We start from the raw sequence: 20,086 nt of genomic DNA on the forward strand, positions 1-20,086 counted from the left end.
GAAAATGGTAAAAGTAAGAAAAGGCCTGTTTCAAATACAGTCAACTCAAACCGCAAAACAATAATAAAAGAATAGAATAGAATATAATCTACCTTTATTGTCATTGTTACAAAATGGGTTGACATATTGTGACAACGAAATTGGGCATGACACTCCAGTTTCACACATTCACAGTGAGGTAAAAAAGAAGACACCATTCAAGTTTATATAATATTTATAATATTTTTTTATCGAACCCTCGTTTGTTAGTGTCACTACCGTATGTTTCAACAAAAAACATATTTCACTACATTCTAAAATACTCTTATTGAGATACTGTAGTTACATTTGTGTTAGTTTCGACCTGGTTCTAAAAACAAGATTATAAATTATGGAGATCAAAGAGATCAAAGCCAGGAGAGAAAGCTTACCACGTGTTGTGAGTCATCATTTTTTTCCTATTTAGTTTCTTTTGTCTTTTATTAGCATATTTGCTATTGGAGTAATCCAAAAGTCATTGAAAGTAATCAAGTTAAAGTAACCCTACACAACTCTGGAAATGAGCAGGTTATAGTCCTTGCACACATAGACGTTTACTACTTCTTTTTAATAACCATTTCCTGACCTTAGTCCAGTTTTTAGTTTGTTTGGCCTTCCAAATGTATATCATCTACTTTTTTTTGGTTTTGTGTGTTTTTTTGCCTATTCTGCTTTTCCCCTTTTTTGTATTAAAATTCTATTGCTGAATAAATGACTTTTTAGTTTTTACCTGAAACAAATATGTATTGGTCAAAACTGACCCTAGCCCCATGGATGCTACTTGCATGTATTCATATGATTTTACTCATTTTGAAATCGAAATCGGGGGTATACCAGTGTTCATTTGAGCTGTAAAAAGTGACTCGCATGCTCAAAAATCTATGGGTCCCGACAGAGATCTATGGGTCCCCAAAATTTGGTGTGCTCCATACCCTTACAAACTGTCATATTTTCCCTTACAAAATACAAAAAAGTCTTTTTTTTTTCAAACATGTTTATTTATGTAGTTTAACATGTTATATCGTAAATGTGTTTCTTTATATTATATATATTGTTAATGAACATTTTCTTGTGAGACACTGAGTTGCTCGACATGAATGAGGTTTATTATAAAAAAAAAAAAAAATAGCTTGGATGTGCTTCACATTTCCCAATAGCGGCCGTGCAGCCTTGTAAGGCGCTAACCTGCTTATTGGGGGTATTAGGGGTTCAGTGTCTTACCCAAGGACACTTTGACATGTAACACGGACAAGCTGGGATTCGATCTGGGATCCCTTGATCCCAGGACGAGCGCTCTACCTCCTGAGCTACTGCCGCCCCGTGGGATCACCACAAACCTGTCTTTTTTTCATTTTCTCCCTTTTTTTCTTTACTTCTTTATACAACATCATCATGTGTAATATAATGCATCAAAGCAAGTGAGCCGTTTGAGAGCCGGCTCTCTTGAATGAGTTGAGCCGAAAAAGCCGCTTCTCTAAACATAAGAATAATCCAAAATTTTTATTTGACACAGTGGCGAAACTTACCAGACAACAACTTAACCCAAATGGTTGCACTCATTCTGCTAATGACATTATGGAATTTTTTAATAAAAAGATTCAACTAATCAGGAATGAAATTTTAAAAGAACGCTCTGTTTCCTCCTCCTATATCAAAGATGTGGAGGTGCTAGGTATGGACTGTGTCAGCGGTTGTTTAGAAACATTCTCCAGTTTCAATGAATTGTCCCTTGATAATCTAACACAGATGGTCAGTAGGGCCAAACAAACTACGTGCCTGCTTGATCCGTTTCCAGCTTCACTGGTGAAGGATCTGTTTGAGATCTTAGGACCATCAGTTTTAAATATTATTAATATATCGCTATCCTCGGGTATTGTTCCTGTAGCCTTCAAGTCTGCCGTCATTAAACCCACGCTTAAGCGACCTAACCTTGACCCAGAAAGCCTAGGTAATTATAGGCCAGTGTCAAATCTGCCATTTCTTGCGAAATTACTTGAAAAGGTCGTTGCACAGCAGCTAAATGACTTCATGTCAGAAAATAACCTTTTTGAAACTGTCCAGTCAGCATTTAGAGCAAATCATTCTACTGAGACAGCCCTTGCAAAAGTAACCAATGATCTCCTTTTAACAATAGATTCTGGTGCCTCATCAATGTTACTGCTGCTGGATCTCAGCGCTGCTTTTGATACGGTCGACCACAACATATTATTGATTCGTCTAGAACGCATTGGTATCTCAGGAACTGTACTCTCGTGGTTTAGGTCCTACCTGTCAGACAGGATGCAATGTGTTAACTATGGCAATATGACCTCTAAACAATCTAATGTCCCTTGTGGTGTTCCTCAAGGCTCTGTACTTGGCCCCCTTCTTTTTAGTATTTATATGATCCCGCTTGGTGACATTATCCGCAAGTATAATATTAGTTTCCATTGCTATGCAGATGACACTCAACTGTATGTGCCACTGGAAAAAACTGGACATTTAAGTTTTAGAAATCTGGAGGATTGCCTTACTGAGATTCAAAGATGGATGTCAAATAATTTTTTACGCCTTAACCCAGAAAAAACTGAAATGTTGATTATTGGTCCAGCTCACTGTCGTCATTTGTTTTCAAACATTACCCTGAACCTAGACAAATGTAATATCACCCATAGTGACTCGGTCAAAAATCTAGGTGTTATATTTGATCCTAACCTGTCGTTTCAGTTACATGTGAAAAATATTACTAGAATAGCTTTCTACCACCTCCGTAATATTGCGAAGATTCGTTCAATGCTGTCCCAATCAGATGCAGAGATTTTAATTCATGCGTTTATTACTTCTCGGCTTGATTACTGTAATGTATTGCTTTCTGGTCTCCCGATGTCTAGCATTAAAAGTTTGCAGCTGGTTCAGAATGCGGCAGCTAGACTTTTGACTAAGACTAAAAAGTTTGAGCATATTACACCTGTATTGGCCAACTTGCACTGGCTCCCAGTCCACTTAAGATGTGACTTTAAGGTTCTCTTATTAACATATAAATGTTTGCATGGGCTTGCACCCTCTTATCTCTCCGATTTGATTTCCCCCTATGTTCCTGCACGGAGTCTGCGCTCGGAAAATGCCGGTCTACTTGTGACTCCGAGAGCCAAGAAGTCTGCGGGCTCGAGAGCGTTCTCCATCCGGGCCCCGGTGTTGTGGAACGCCCTGCCTCTGGAGATAAGATCTGCAACCTCAACGGAAGTTTTTAAATTGAGGCTTAAGACACACTTCTATTCCAAAGCATATGATTGATGCCCACCTTGTATTCTGTTTTGTCCTGTCTTTTTCTGAGGCCTGCCTGGCTGATACGAAGGAGAAGGATGATCTGGGATGGGTCAACGGACCGGGGTCTGACCTGCAGCATGTCAACCCCTGCATTTACCAGCTGGCGTCGTCGTTGATGTCATGCTCTTTCCGGACATTTTCAACATTTTACCTAGTGTTTACTATTCTGAATACAGTAATGCTAATTGTAATTCACCCTGTTCAATCCTGGAAGGGGGATTACCACATGTGAGGTCCTTTCTCAAGGTTTCTCTTTTCTCCTCACACTGAGGTTTTTGAGTTTTTCCTTGCCCGCATGCTGGTTTGCTGGTTTAAGATGAGGTAATTGTGTAATGTTGTAACTGTAATCCTGTGCAGTCCTTTGAGACATTTTTGTGATTAAGGGCTATATAAATAAATTTGACTTGACTTGACTTGACTTAAAAAGAAACTGACTTTCACTACACAACTCCAACTGGAGATCGCCGTGCGGACGAAAACTCGAACCGCGAGACCAAAACAACAATGGCGGGTCTGCCTGATGAAAAGTTTGGAGTGCTGTAAATCTTTGTTAAAAAATGATAATGACAATTTGATGTCAAAAAAGTTGCGTACCGGGGACGCACGTTGATTTGAGACGATGCGTCCCTAGCAAAAATAATGTGTCTAGGACGCGGGCAAACAAGAACACTGGTATACTGGCAGGAATATACAATTTTCATGGATAAGCCTAACAACGAAACTGAGAAAATTCAAATGCAACCTATGAATGTTTTTAGTGTAATTTACAACGGATTTAAAACACTGGTCACCATCGACCTGTTCATCTGAGGCACGGTACCTGATAGCCAGGGTTGGGTAGGGTTACTTTAACTGGATTATCTTCAATGACTTTTGGATGACTCCAATACCAAATATGCTCATAAAAGACAAAAGAAACTGAATATGAATCAAATGATAACTCACAACACGTGATAAGCTTTCTCTCCTGGCTTTGATCTCTTTGATCTCCGGCAAAACCAGGGTTGGGTAGGGTTACTTTAACCTGATTACTTTCAATGACTTTTGGATTACTCCAATATCAAATATGCTCATAAAAGACAAAATAAACTAAATATGAATCAAATGATGACTCACAACACGTGGTAAGCTTTGTCTCCTGGCTTTGATCTTTGATCTCCGGCAAAACCAGTGTTGGGTAGGGTTACTTTAACCTGATTACTTTCAATGACTTTTGGATTACTCCAATATCAAATATGCTCATAAAAGACAAAATAAACTAAATATGAATCAAATAATGACTCACAACACGTGGTAAGCTTTGTCTCCTGGCTTTGATCTCTTTGATCTCCGGCAAAACCAGTGTTGGGTAGGGTTACTTTAACCTGATTACTTTCAATGACTTTTGGATTACTCCAATACCAAATATGCTCATAAAAGACAAAAGAAACTAAATATGAATCAAATGATGACTCACAACACGTGGTAAGCTTTGTCTCCTGGCTTTGATCTCTTTGATCTCCGGAAAAAACAGTGTTGGGTAGGATTACTTTAACCTGATTACTTTCAATGTCTTTTGGATGACTCCAATACCAAATATGCTAATAAGACAAAATAAACTAAATATGAATCAAATGATGACTCACAACACGTGGTAAGCTTTCTCTCCTGGCTTTGATCTCCTTGATCTCTGGCAAAACTAATATAAAATCAGGATTGGGTGGAGTTAATTTGACTGGATTACTTTCAATGACTTTTGGATTACTCCAACACCAAATGTGCTCATAAAAGACAAAATAAGCCTGCACAAAATTGAGTCATTTTATTCCTATTTAGTTTCTTTTGTCTTTTATTAGCTTATATGGAATTAGAGTAATCCAAAAGTCATTGAAAGTAATCCAGTTAAAGTAACCCTACCCGCCTCCCTGGTCACAATTGTATTCCTATTTAGTTTCTTTTGTCTTTTATGAGCATATTTGGTATTGGAGTCATCCAAAAGTCATTAAAAGTAATCCAGTTCAAGTAACCCTACCCAACCTTGCTGATAGCTAAGACAAAAGGAGGGTTAACCAACGGGTAAACAACCGTCCCTATCATATTCACAACGTTAACAACTTGAAAAAAAAAACTACAAAATAACTACTTGTGAGAAGTAACCCTACCTGTCATCATCTTCAGTTTCAGCCAAAGCCTGGTGATGTCAAAGCACAGTTGAGAGACTCTGTTGACAGCCATGATCGGCCGGTACATCTATCCCCCCGTCCCCGATTCATCCGTGTGAAAGAAACAAAAAACACACCGACACAGTCACACGAAGCAGCACGATGTCAGAGAACATCCCAGTGGAAGTTTTGGTCCCGGCAGCCCATTCCAGCTGAGGACTGAAGCCGCCTCACCGAGCTGTCATAGCACAGTGCCAAGGGCAACACACACTCTCACATGCCTAGCACACACATTTTAATATATATAGGTCCCGCCCCCAAATGGGCGGAGCTACAGAAAGTCCGCCTCCGGTTTCACATAGAAAACAGTTCCTGCACTACTGGAGCATCAGCAATGCTTGACCAGATACACACAAGGAAAAACCTTTTTGCCGCACAGAGTGAGAACACGCAGTCGCAGTTGCACAAAGCAGGCGTAATGTAAAAAGAAGAGAGTGAAAAGAAAGGATGGGGTTGAAAATAGAAATAGAAAACTTGGAAAACTGGTCATGGGGACATGCAATTTTTCCAAGGTTTGCTAGTACAAAAAAAATATTACTACAGAAATACTACAAAACGAAACACAAATTTAGTGCTTGTTAAAAAAAACGGCGTAATATATATTATTTTTCTTTCATTCTGAAAGTAACAAAATAATAGAAAAATACTAGAAAATATTATTACAGGAAAAACTAGGATACACAAATACTACTACAGTAATATTACAACAAAAATACTACAAAATGACTATACAACTAAAAGCAAATTTAGAGTTTAAAAACAATGACGTAATATAAACATTTTCTTTCATTCTGAAAGTAACAAAATGCTAGAAAAATACTAGAAAATATTATTACTGAAAAACTAGGATACACAAATACTACTACAGTAATATTACAACAAAAATACTACAAAATGACTATACAACTAAAAGCAAATTTAGAGTTTAAAAACAATGACGTAATATATATTTTTTCTTTCATTCTGAAAGTAACAAAGTACTAGAAAAATACTAGAAAATATTATTACTGAAAAACTAGGATACACAAATACTACTACAGTAATATTACAACCGAAATACTACAAAATGACTACACAACTAAAAGCAAATTTAGAGTTTAAAAACAATGACGTAATATATATTTTTTTGCATTCATTCTGAAAGTAACAAAATGCTAGAAAAATACTAGAAAATATTACAGAAAAACTAGGATACACAAATACTACTACAGTAATATTAGAACAGAAATACTACAAAATGACTATACAACTAAAAGCAAATTTTGAGTTTAAAAACAATGACGTAATATATATTTTTTTGCATTCATTCTGAAAGTAACAAAATGCTAGAAAAATACTAGAAAATATTACAGAAAAACTAGGATACACAAATACTACTACAGTAATATTAGAACAGAAATACTACAAAATGACTATACAACTAAAAGCAAATTTTGAGTTTAAAAACAATGACGTAATATATATTTTTTCTTTCATTCTGAAAGTAACAAAATACTAGAAAAATACTAGAAAATATTATTACAGGAAAAACTAGGATACACAAATACTACTACAGTAATATTACAACAGAAATACTACAAAATGACTTTACAACTAAAAGCAAATTTAGAGTTTAAAAACAATGACGTAATATATATTTTTTCTTTTATTCTGAAAGTAACAAAATGCTAGAAAAATACTAGAACATATTACAGAAAAACTAGGATACACAAATACTACTACAGTAATATTACAACAAAAATACTACAAAATGACTACGAAACAAAATGCAAATTTAAAGCTAAAACACAATAACGTAATATATGATTTTAATTTCATTCTGAAAGTAACAAAATGCTCGAAATATACTAGAAAAATACTACTACAGACAAACTTTGATACTAAAAATACTACTACAGAAAAACTATGATACAAAATACTACCACAAAAATACTACAAAATGACCACAAAACGAAATGCAAATCTAGCACTTCGTACGACGTAACATATATTATTTTGCTTTCATTCTGAAAGTGACAAAATACTACATAAATAGAAATATACTACAGAAAATACTACTACAGAAAAACTATGACAAAAAAATACTACTACAGAAATATTACAGAAGAGATACTACAAAATGACTACAAAACTAAAAGCAAATTTAATGCTTAAAAACAACGACGTAATATATACTATTTGCTTGCATCCTGACAGTAACGAAATGCTAGAAAAATACCAGAAAATATTACAACAGAAATACTATGATACAAAAATACTACTAGTGAAATACTACAGAATGACTAAAAAGCTAAATGCAAATTTAGTTCTTAAAAACAATGACGTCATTTAATTTTTTTTATTTCATTCTGAAAGTAACAAAATACTACAAAAATCCTAGAAATTTACTACTACAGAAATACTATGATACAAAAATACTACTGCAGAAATATTACAAGAGAAAAATACATCTAAATTATTATTTAAAAAAAAAAACACTTAAAAAGATACTAGTATGGAAATACTTCTCCAGAAATGCTTCAAAATACAACTACAGTAATACTTTAATAGAACATTACTGTTGCACACATATAACAAACGAAATACTACATAATTCCAACTATAGTAATCGTAAAGAAATACTACCAACATACTATTATGGAAATACTTGAAGAATTCTAAAGAAATACTAAGATTATATAAATACATCTAAAAGAGTATGCAAGTATGCAATGGAAGTAGCACTAACAAACAATACATCCCTACTGTAGCGCCTTATAGTCTGGCGCGCCTCATGTATGGATACACACAGTATGACACAAGACATTTATTTCGATGCACCTTTTAGTTCAGAAATTACGGTAATTTAAACGTAAACACAGACAGAAACGCACATACAGGATGTAAAGGAGACATCGGGGGCGGTGACGTGACGGTTGGGTAGCAGACGAGATGAAACGGATTTATTTGCTTCACTATCAACTCTTTCCGCTTCCCTGCAGAGTAAACAGGATGTTGCCGATTGTGGCAACTCGGAGCTGGAAGACCGCAGAGGACAGACAGTGGACAAGTATTGAGGCACTGTGTACTCCTGGGAGTATATTTAAATCGCTATACTTTTTACCTTTACTCCAGTAGATTTGAAGAAGAAACGGTACTCTTACTCCCCTACATTAGGCTACATCGAAGCCGTTACTAAGTCACTTAAATCCCCTCGACGTGAATACGCGCATTTCTCAGAGTCCTTCGATTGCTTTTTTTTGCCACTGTATGGTCTAAGCCCCGCCCCTTTTAAAGGGCCACCGTCACAAACCAAGCAGGTGGCTGTTTTAAAGCAAACTGGCGGGTGTGTGATCAGCCATAAAGCCCAAAGGTAAAAAGAGAAAAAAAGCTTTACAGAAATCAAACCTAAACTGTATAATTGGGATTTGATTTACTTTTTAACTTTTCAAAAGGTTGCAATTTCATTTATATCAATGCATGCTACGTTTTTTTTTTGACGAGAACCCAAATGTGTGAAGTTTCTCACACAAGCCTTTTATTTGACAGGAAATAGGGAGTCATGCACGTTAGGCAGCAGTCTGGCATGGAATGACAGGAAGACAGAGACCAATGAGATCGATAACCGAGCAAATATCGGATGGATGGGGTTTTGTACCGGACAGGACGGGACACACAGGATTGATATCGAAACAGGATATGGAAAATAAGCAGGACAGACTAGACAAGAACAAAACCTGGAGAGAGTAATAAACAGGACAAAAATAGACGGGAACGATAGCGGACAGGAAACGCAGGCAGCAAACCGGACAGAGTCAAAACCCACGTCTTGCGGGGCAGAGGTTCGTTGACGGACTGACAAAGGAGTGAGTGAGAGCACTGAGCTTAAATAGGAGGGAAGCCAATCAATTAACGGCTGGCGTGACACGGGCGGGGCCAATTGGGCGCCATGGCAACCTTGACACCTTTGTTTTTTTTTACTTTTACTTAACTAATTATTTGGATGCCTACTTTTTACTTCTACCCGAGTAAAATTATTCTGAAGTAACAGGATTCTACTCATTGTAGACATGAGTATTATTAATTCAAGACGGAAAAAAAATGTTATGGATTATTTCGGAACAATTGCTGGAGTTGGCATAACTGCCAACTGTATAGAAATGGGAATTTTGTCTTTCTAGAGAACCGGCTCTTTTGGCTCGGCTCCCTAATACGGCTCCTGTACGGCTCTTCAGATTTTTTGTCGCTTTAGAATATATAGAACCAAAATTAATGAAACATTATGAACATAATTAATTAATTTTGACAACGTATTGTGATAATATATCATAATATACTTTCTTTCAATATCCAGTGAATCTTTAACGAATTTAAACATTTAAATTGTTTATCCTAACCAAACAACACAAAGAGGATGCCCTTCACATTGACCAGGCAGAATTGGCTTTAAGAGAAAAAGAGAGAAAGAGACAAAAACAGAGAGAGAAAAGGAAAGAAGAAAAGGGGAAAGAAAGCAAGACAAAAGGAGAAACAGAAGTAAAGAAAACGATAGAAAATGAAAGAGGGAGGAAAAAGATAAAAAGACAGAGAAAGAGATTCAAAGAGCTGGTTTCTTATTTATGAGGAGCCATTTTTTTCAGGAGCCATTTCGTTCGCAAACTACCCATTAGCCGAGAATGCAGTAAATGCCGAGTAGGCGCAAAATAACTCATTAATTAAACAACTATAAAATACAAAACAATTTTATCTTTTTATAAAGTATACAAAGTTTGTCAACAACACAAAATGCCCTGAAAGAAAAACATGTGTGTGCCTTCAAGAAGGGAAAGAGAGCAGGCTCAAAGAGCAATTACATTACGAACAACAATTCAGAAGGAGTCGGCTCCTGAAGCCATTACGTTCCTAAATGACACATCACTATCTCGGCAGCAGCAGTCTGATAAGTTGGAGTGCCTGCACTCGTTGTTCACTTCAAAGAGCCGGCTCATGTAGCCGTTACGTCTATGACTATGTCGAAGGGACCCGGCTCCCGTCTTTGACTTCAGAGACCCAGCTCATGGAGCCATTTCTTTTATGGACAACACATGAGTGTCTCGACGGCTCTTGGTGAGTTGGTGAGCCAGCACTCGTTCACTTCAAAGAGTCGGTTCGTGTAGCCGTTACGTCTACGAACGACACATTAGCATGACTATCTCGAAGGGAGCCGGCTCCTCATTGTTTGGGGTCCGGCTCCTGTCATTCACGTCAGTGAGTCAGTTCATGGAGCTGTTATGTCGTGAAAGACACATCACTATTACTATTTCCAAGGGAGCTGGCTCCCGTCGATCACTTCGGAGAGCCGGCTCATGGAGCCTTATCTTTCGAAAACAACACATGAGGATCTCGACGGCTCTTGATGAGTTGGTGAGCCAGCACTCTTTACCTTCAAAGAGTTGGCTCATGTAGACGTTACATCTACGAACGACACATCACTATGACTATATCGAAGGAAGCCGGCTCCTTGTTGGGTGAAGAGCTGACTCACGTCATTCACTTCAGAGAGCCGGCTCATTGAGCAATTACCTTATGAACGACAGATCGTATTCTAAAAAAGGAGCCGGCTCCTGATCGGCTCATGAAGCTGTTACGTCTACCAACGACACATTAGAATGCTATGTGTCGTCAGAGGGAGCCGGCTCCTCAATGTTTGGGGTCCGGCTCCCGTCATTCTCTTCAGAGAGCCGGCTCATGGAGCAATTATCTTATGAACCACAGATCGCGTTCTCAAAAGGAGCCGGCTCCTGATCGGCTCATGAAGCTGTTACGTTCACAAACGACACATCACTATCTCGGCGAGAGCAGTCTCCTGATAAGTTGGAGTGCCTGCACTCGTTGAGACTTTCAAAGAGCCGGCTCGTGGAGCTGTTATGTCGTGAAAGACGCATCACTATTACGATGTCGAAGGGAGCGGGCTCCCGTCTTTCACTTCAGAGAACCGGCTCACGGAGCCATTTCTTTCGCGAACAACACAAGATTATCTCGACGGCTCTTTATTAGTTTGTGAGCCAGCACTCTTACACTTCAAAGAGTCGGCTTCTGTAGACCTTACGTCTACGAACAACACAGTTGAGGAGAACACTTGTTCAATTCAAAAGAGCCGGCCACTGCAAGGCCTTCTCTGCTGGCCTAAAAATATCCAGTCATGTCATGTTTATTATATTCGTTCCATTAATACAATTTTAATCAATCTAAATAGTCCATGAGGTTGTTTTGATTCTCCCTTGTTGTGCCGCTTTCGGATGTATGCTTTCATATTTAAGCATCAAACCAATCACATTTCAGCCATTAGTTGTTGCTAGGCTCAGAAATCTACCCAGAATCCTTCATTCATGAAGTCCGTGCTCAAAGAAATACACTGGTGTGTTGATTTGATAGCGTGGGTAGGAGAACTCCGAAGCAAGCAAGTCCTTCGCAAGTGGGAAAAGGTTTTGTCCGCCACTTTCAGCCTAGAGGTAACATTTTAAGTCAATCAATATGCTGAGTTTTCTTGTTTATTTCATTATTGTTTTACTATCATCCAACAACCATTGTTCTTCTTTGTTTCTCTTTTGTCACGATTACTGATGTGACTCACCTGTGCCCGCTCCTATGGCGCCAACTGCCGCGGGTTCTGATTGGCTCCCTGTCAGTATTTGAACCCAGTCCTGTCTGCCGCCTTTGGTCAGTCCGTCTGCGGTCCTCATTTTACACTAAGCAAGCCTTTTTCCACCCTGACTTCCACCTTTTTTTGCTCCCGTCTGTCCGCCGGCTTCGACCCGTTTTTGATCTCGACCACGTCTACTCTCCTCTCCTGACTTACGACTCGCTTACGACCCCGACCACGTTTTTGCTCTCCTGTCCCGGCTACTGACCCGTTTTTCCGTTCCCGACACCGCCATGGAAGATCCACTTCTGCGTTCAGAGCGACTTGCTTCCCGCGACCAGCAATCACCGGATCGTGGGCGCAACCCTTTCTCTTTCTTCTAATAAAATTTGTGAGAAACGCTACGCAAGTGGGTCCTGCCTCCCTTCTGGTCCTGACATCTTTATATATGTTTAATTAGAATTTGTTACAAAAGACAGGCTTTACGTGTCGAACATCAATTGGAAATTTTCTGAGCAGTATTTGAGTCAGTTGAAGAGATGAACAGACAGATTATTGTGTAATAGAACGTTGTAATGTTTATTGCACCTTGCTAGCAACAGATTTATCCTAAAGTGCAACAAACAAACAGTAAACAATATAAAGTAAGTTTGATCAATTAAATCTCACTCTCACAATCTGAGACTTGGTCAAGTAGACATTGGAAACTGAACTTAAAATATTTTCTAAACAGCAAAAGTCGATAGTACATTAATATGAAGTGAGTTTCACTCTGTAGCATGAATGACATGAAGTCAGACAACTGGTCAAGTAGACATGTGCTACTGTACTTTTTTTTTCACAACAAAAGTAAACAATAAAATCCACTACCGTGAAAATCCTGAAACCTGAGACAAATGAGACATTCTGTCCTGTTCCCATCATGTATCCAGCCATCCAGACTATCTTACCCCGTTTCAAAGCAGTGATTGTATTTGAGCAGAATATGCTTCTCAAACCCCAGATAGCTTGTTCCTAAAAACAAAAGACACTCAAACCAAGGGTTAACAGCTTTTCTCAGAAAGTCAGCTCCCTGACAGGCATTGCTACCTTCATACACCACCAAATTAATGAGCGCCACCACATGGACAAAAAGAGAATAACAAGGAATGACACACATACATTTTTGCTCCTACGGGCGCTATTCTCGAGCGTACAGGGATGACGAATAAACAGAGCAGAGTAGAAACGCTAGTGTCACGGTTGCCATGGCGCCCAATTGGCCCCGCCCGTGTGGCGCCAGCTGCGGCTCATTGACAGATTGGCTTTCTATCTGTTTAAGCCCAGTGCTCTCACTCTTCGTTTGTCGGTCCGTCAATAAACCTCTTCCCCGCAAGACGTGAGTTTTGACTCGGTCCTGTTTCCTGTCCGGTATTGTTCCCGTTTATTTTTGTCCTTTTTAATATCGGTTTCCAGTTTTGTTCCCGTCTATTTTTGTCCTGTGTATTATTCTTTACAATGTAGGGGGCGATGTCACTTCAAAGGACAATACCGTTGAAACTAATACCAGCTGCAGTTCATCACGAGGGAAAAAGAGCCGCAATGGCAAAGCAGAGCCACCAGAAAACAGTGTCAGTGTCATTCTTAGGCAATACTTGTCGGGAAACCCGGCAACAATTTTAAGCATGTACAAGCAATCACCCGAAACCAATGCACTTTAATCCTTAACCACACAGCGTTAAAATTCAAGCATTTTCAAGGATTTCGAGCGCCCGTACAAACCCTGGTAGTAGTAAGTAGAAAAAGCTCTAAATTAGGACCGAAGGTAATGGATCTGAGGTTTCAAAATAAACTCATCTTAATCCATTCTCACTCTCATGCGTATAAAACAGGGAGAGGCGCACACACTTATGCAAATGTCTTATCAAACCACCTTGGATAAACAAGGATATGGTACTTTTAACAGTTCTTCTCCTCCCATAGAGTGTAACCTGACCTTAGGAATACTTCTATTATTTTGCTTCCATTAGTATAGAAATACTACCCAAAATACTTTGATACAAAATACTACAGAATTATCACCAAAAACTTAATACAAAAACACAACGACAGTAAAATTACAACAATTCTGAAGAAATATGACAAAAACAATACGATGTGAATACTTCAAAAATTAAAAAAAAATACTAAAATACTGCTTTGGAAATACATCACAAATACTTCTCCAAAAATACTACAAAAACACCACTTCATAATACAAACACTACCAGAAAAATACTAGTGCAGAAATACTCCTACAGAAGTCTTACAACAGAAATACTGCAAATATACAACTAGAGCGATACTACAAAATTTCTACTGTGGAAATATGACAAAAACACTACCAAAAAAAAAAACTAGTACAGTAATACTTCACAACATAAATACTACTGATGTATATCAAAAATTCCACAATAGAAATACTACAAAATACAACAGAAATAACAAAGAAAAATACAAACAAAAATTAATAGATAATAGGTAATAATAGGAGTATTTTTACAAAAACATCAAAATGTCAAGAACCAGAATAGGATCAGGACCCAAACGCGTGACGTTACTCACACAAGCCTTTTATTTTACCGGAAATGGGGAGTCATACACGTTAGGTAGCGGTCTAGCGTGGAAAGACAGGAAGCCAGGGATTGACGAGATCGATACCGATTGCCCGAGCAGATATCGGGCAGATGGGGTCCATACCGGACAGGACGGGACAGACAGGATTGATATTGAAACAGGATTTTGAAATTAAACAGGACAAACTAGACGGGAACGGAAACTGGAGAGAATAATAAACAGGACAAAAATAGACGGGAACGAAAACTGGAAACCGATAAACAGGACAAAATAAACGGGAACAATACTGGACAGGAAATACCAACAGGAAACAGGACCGAGTCAGAACCCACGTCTTGCGGGGCAGAGGATCGTTGACGGACTGACAAAGGAAGAGTGAGAGCACTGAGCTTATATCGACGAAAAACCGATCTGTCAACGAGCCGCAGCTGGCGCCACAAGGGCAGGGCCAATTGGGCGCCATGGCAACCGTCAAACGAAATCATTAAAGTACTGTAAGACTACAAAAATACTACAGACATACGAAAAATCTGCTATTGTAATACAACAAAAATACTAAACCAATACTAATATTTTACTACTATGAAAATACTACGGAGAAAACTACTGCAGAAATAGTACAAAATAAAACTACAGTAATACCACAAAAAAACTAATGAACCTCCAAAAAAATTTGAGAAAATACTTTAAAAAAGTACAACTACTGTAACGCTTGAAAACTAATTATCAACTGGGTTTATATATTATTTTGCTTTAATTGGGATGATTTCAAAACCAATTTGATGAAACTAATCCAGTTCAAAAGAACTGCACCATGCAAATTTCTGCATGTATGATCTGCATTAATATAGCGCTTCTCAAGTCAATGACTTCCCAAAGCGCTTTACAATGTGCTCCACATTTCCCAATAGCGGCCTTGCAGCCATGTAAGGCGCTGACCTGCTCATTGGGGGTATTAGGGGTTCAGTGTCTTACCCAAGGACACTTCTCCAGTACCATTAAAAAAAAAAAAAAAAAAAAAAAAAAAAAACCGGCGCATCATGTATTTTGCATAGCCATAAATATAATTGGGATGCCTTTAATTACCACGGGGGCGCCGGCGCCCCACATTAGACTGGTGCTTTTTTTTAATGACCGTTGGGCTAAAACACAGGTGTCAAGGAGGCGGCCCGCGGGCCAGATCAGGCCCGCTAAGGGATTGAATCCGGCCCGCGGGACAACACTCAGAGAAGCGCAAGAGGAAAACGAGTTGCAGGTTGGAATATGTCCACTTGATGTTGCCAAAGCCAGGTGCCTCGAACAAAGACACTGTACTTGTGTCTCTCTCTCTCTCTCTCTCTCTCTCTCTCTCTCTCTCTCTGTGTCTCTCTCTTCCACCCCTTTTCTCCCACTCTCTCTCTCTCTCTCCCTCCCCTTTTCTCCCTCTCTCTCTCTCTCTCTCGCTCTCTCTTCCACCCCTATTTCTCCCACTCTCTCTCTCTGTCCCTCTCTCTTCCACCCTTTTTCTCCCCCTCTCTCTCTCTCTCTCTCCCACCCCTTTTCTCCCACTCTCTCTCCCTCTTCCACCCTTTTTCTCCCACCCCTTTTTTCTCCCACTCTCTCTCTCTGTCCCTCTTTCTTCCACCCCTTTTCTCCCACTCTCTCTCTCTTCCACCCCTTTTCTCCCACTCTCTCTCTCTCTTCCACCCCTTTTTTCCCTCTCTCTCTCTCTCTTCCACCCCTTTTCTCCCACTTTCTCTCTCTCTCTGTCCCTCTTTCTTCCACCCCTTTTCTCCCACTCTCTCTCTCTCTCTCTCTCTCTCTTCCACCCCTTTTCACCCATTCTCTTTCTCTCTCTCTCATGACTTTTTATCTTTTGTTTCTCACGCTCTCTCTTTTCCTTTATCCCTCTTTTTTCTTTTCTTTTGAATCTACTAGTCCGGCCCCCGACAGAATGTTTGTTCTATCGTGTGGCCCCTGAGTTCAAATGAGTTTGACACCCCTGGGCTAAAAGAAAACTCAAACGCTTCCGGAAAGTAAAGAAAAACCCTCGATTTCAATGAAATGATATGAAAGTAGTACCTCAGCTGCCCCTAGGGGGCACCACTCAGAGACCTTGTACTAAACTCATGACCGGATCATTAGTATACAAAAAGAAAAAGAAGAAAGCAAGGATACTGAGAAATATCATGCTTGTTTTTAGAACGTGAGAGAGAGAAAGAGAGAAAGAAAAAGAAGGGAAAAAGAGAAAGAGAATGAAAGCAAGAAAAAAGAGAAAGAGAAATACTGTCAGGACCAGGACGGAGACAGGACCCACTTGCGTTACGTTTCTCTCAGTTTTATTGGAAGAAAGAAAAGGGTGATTGCTGGACACGGTAAGCAGGTCGCTCTGAACGCGGAAGTGGGACTTCCTGTCAGAACCAGGACAGATACAGGACCCAATTGCGTGACATTCTCTTTTTATTTTATGGGAAATGGGGAGTCATGCACGTTAGGAAGCCGGTCTAGCGGGGGAGGACAGGACACCAGAGACCGACGAGATCGATAACGAATCAGGGTAACGAAAATAAACAGGAGAAACTAGACGGGAACCAAAACTGGAGAAACTAACCAACAGGACAAGAATAGACGGAAAACAAAACTGGAACCCGATTTAAACAGTACAAAAATAAACGGGAACAATACCGGACTGCAGATATCACAGAAAAACAGGACAGAACCCACGTCTTGTGGGGCAGAAGTTTGTTGTCGGGCTGACACCAAAGCAAGAGAGCGCTGAGCTTTACATACACAGAAAGTCAATCTCTAAACAAGCCGCACCACACGGGCGGGGCCAATTGGGCGCCGTGGCAACCATGACACACACGGGCGCAGCCAAGTGGGCACCATGGCATCCATGACATTTCCGTTTCGAGCGATGGCAGTATCAGGAACGGAAAAACGGGTCAGTAGCCGGGACAGGAGAACAAAAACGTGGTCGGGATCGGAAACGAGTCGAAAGCCTGGATAGGAGAGTAGACGTGGTCAGGATCAAACAAACGTGTCGAAGCCGGGAAACAGACGGGAACAAAAACAGGTGGGAGTCAGGGTCGAAAAAGCTTGCCTAGAGTACGCTGAGGTTCGCAGACGGACTGACCACAGGTGACAGAAAGGAGTGGGTTTAAATAGTGACAGGGAGCCAATCACAGTCCGAGGAAGTTGGCGGGCACAGGTGCATGACATCAGTAATCATGACAAATACATAGAAAAAAATGAGAGAAGGAGGAAAAGATCAAGATACAGAGAGCTATTCAAAGAGAGACAAAAAGAAACAGAGTCTGCCGGCATACTAGTCGAAAAACAGAGAATTAGACACTTACAATGCAACTCTTGACAGCTTCGGCTGTATCCGTGGTAGGACTGCATCTCCGACACCGAGATGCAGACGAACCGCTCACTCCCCTTTTCTTTCGTGCCCATTTTTTACCGCTGTACCGCTCGACTTGCATTCCTTATCGCGTCGGATCCATCCGGTAGCTTCTCGTTCTCCGGCAGAAGGACACTTGTCAGCTTGCGTGAGCACGCCTCCGTTATTTGCCGTCCCGCCCCTCTGCTGCTCGACAATTTTCATATTGACAATGAGTGGCGTCACCGGTCTTCACGGGGCCCTAAGCGAAATGAGATTTGGGCCCCTTATGACTTGATCATTTGCAAGAACCAGAACAGGACCCAAACGCATGATGTTCTCACACAAGCCTTTTATTTTACGGGAAATGGGGAGTCATGCACGTTAGGAAGCCGGTCTGGCGGGGAAAGACAGGACGCCAGAGACCGACGAGATCGATAACGAATCAGGGTAACGAAAATAAACAGAAACAGAACATAACAGAAACTAGACGGGAACCAAAACTGGAGAAACTAACCAACAGGACAAGAATAGACGGAAAACAAATCTGGAACCCGAAATTAAACAGTACAAAAAGAAACGGGAACAATACCGGACTGCAGATATCACAGGAAAACAGGACAGAACCCACGTCTTGTGGGGCAGAAGTTTGTTGACGGGCTGACACTGAAGCAAAAGAGCGCTGAGCACAGAAAGTCAATCTCTAAACGAGCCGCAGCGGGGACCACACGGGCGGGGCCAATTGGGCACCATGGCAACCGTGATACACACGGGCGCGGCCAAGTGGGCGCCGTGGCAACCATGACACACACGGGCGCAGCCAAGTGGGCACCATGGCAACCATGACACTTCCGTTGCGAGCGATGGCAGTATAAGGAACGGAAAAACGGGTCAGTAGCCGGGACAGGAGAGCAAATACGTGGTCAGGATCGGAAACGAGTCGAAAGCCTGGATAGGAGAGTAGACGTGGTCAGGATAAAAAAAACGTGTCGAAGCCAGCCGTCCGGCGTGGAAAGTGCCCGGGTTGGTATCGGACAGATAGGGTCGGTACCGGACAGGACGGGACGGACAGGATAGAGAATGAATCAGGATATTGAAAATAAACAGGACAAACTAGACGGGAACGGAAACTGGAGAAAATGATAAACAGGACAAAAATAGACGGAAATGAAACTGAAAACCGATATTAAACAGGATAAAATAAACGGGAACAATACCGTACAGGAAATACCAAGAGGGACAGGACCGAGTCGAAACCCACACTTTGCGGGGCAGAGGTTCGTTGACGCACCGACAAACGAAGATTGACAGCACTGAGCTTAAATAGACAAAAAGCCAATCCGTCAATGAGCCGCAGCTGGCACCACACGGGCGAGGCCAATTGGGCACCATGGCAACCGTGACAGGAGTCCAGTAGTTTTTTTGGAGTATTGCCGGAGTTAAATTTTTGTATTATTTCTGCAGTAGTGTTCTTGGTAGTTTTTCCATAGTTTTAAATTCAGAGTATTTCTATAATGTTTTTGTGGTATCACAGTACTTTATTGATTTTGATGTTTTTGTAGAAATACTCATCATTTTAACAAGGTAGTGATCAGAGATGGCATTGGGATACGGTAACACTGTAACATTTGAGGCTACTACGCCCTGGGTCAGAACAAGATCTAGATCAGGGGTGTCCAACTCATTTTAACTCGGGGGCCACACGATAGAACAAACGTTCTGTCGGGGGCCGGACTTGTAGATTAAAGAGAAAGAAAAAGAGAGATAAAGAAATAAGAGAAAGAGGGAGGGAAAAGGAGACAGGGCGGGACAAAGAAAGAAAAAGAGAGAGAGGGAGGAACAAAAGAGATAAAAAGAGAAGTCGTGAGAGAGGGGGAAAGAAATCCAAAGAGAAACAGAAAGAGAGAAGGAGAGAAAAGAAAGCACGAAGGGTAGGAAGAGAGAAAGAGAAAAAGAAAAAAGGAAGTTAGAGCCAAAGAAGTTAAAAAGACACAGAGAGTG

General features: G+C 40.3%; 1 protein-coding gene across 5 annotated transcripts in view; it reads right to left on the reverse strand.

The window, feature by feature from the left end:
* mcf2la (mcf.2 cell line derived transforming sequence-like a) overlaps positions 1–20,086 on the reverse strand; it is a 126,646-nt gene that overhangs the window by 92,470 nt on the left and 14,090 nt on the right. For 3 of the 5 annotated variants that reach the window (XM_088330491.1, XM_088330489.1, XM_088330495.1), the window contains exon 1: positions 5,466–5,711. The exons of the other annotated variants lie outside the window; for them this stretch is intronic. In XM_088330491.1, coding sequence (XP_088186617.1) covers positions 5,466–5,553 — 88 coding nt within the window. In that variant the 5' untranslated portion in view covers positions 5,554–5,711. Of the gene's footprint in view, positions 1–5,465; positions 5,712–20,086 lie in introns of those variants that run through there. 5 annotated transcript variants of the gene reach the window in all.

Source organism: Urocampus carinirostris, chromosome 3 (assembly GCF_059441175.1).
Source record: "Urocampus carinirostris isolate Australia breed hairy pipefish chromosome 3, RoL_Ucar_1.0, whole genome shotgun sequence".
Taxonomy (NCBI): domain Eukaryota; kingdom Metazoa; phylum Chordata; class Actinopteri; order Syngnathiformes; family Syngnathidae; genus Urocampus; species Urocampus carinirostris.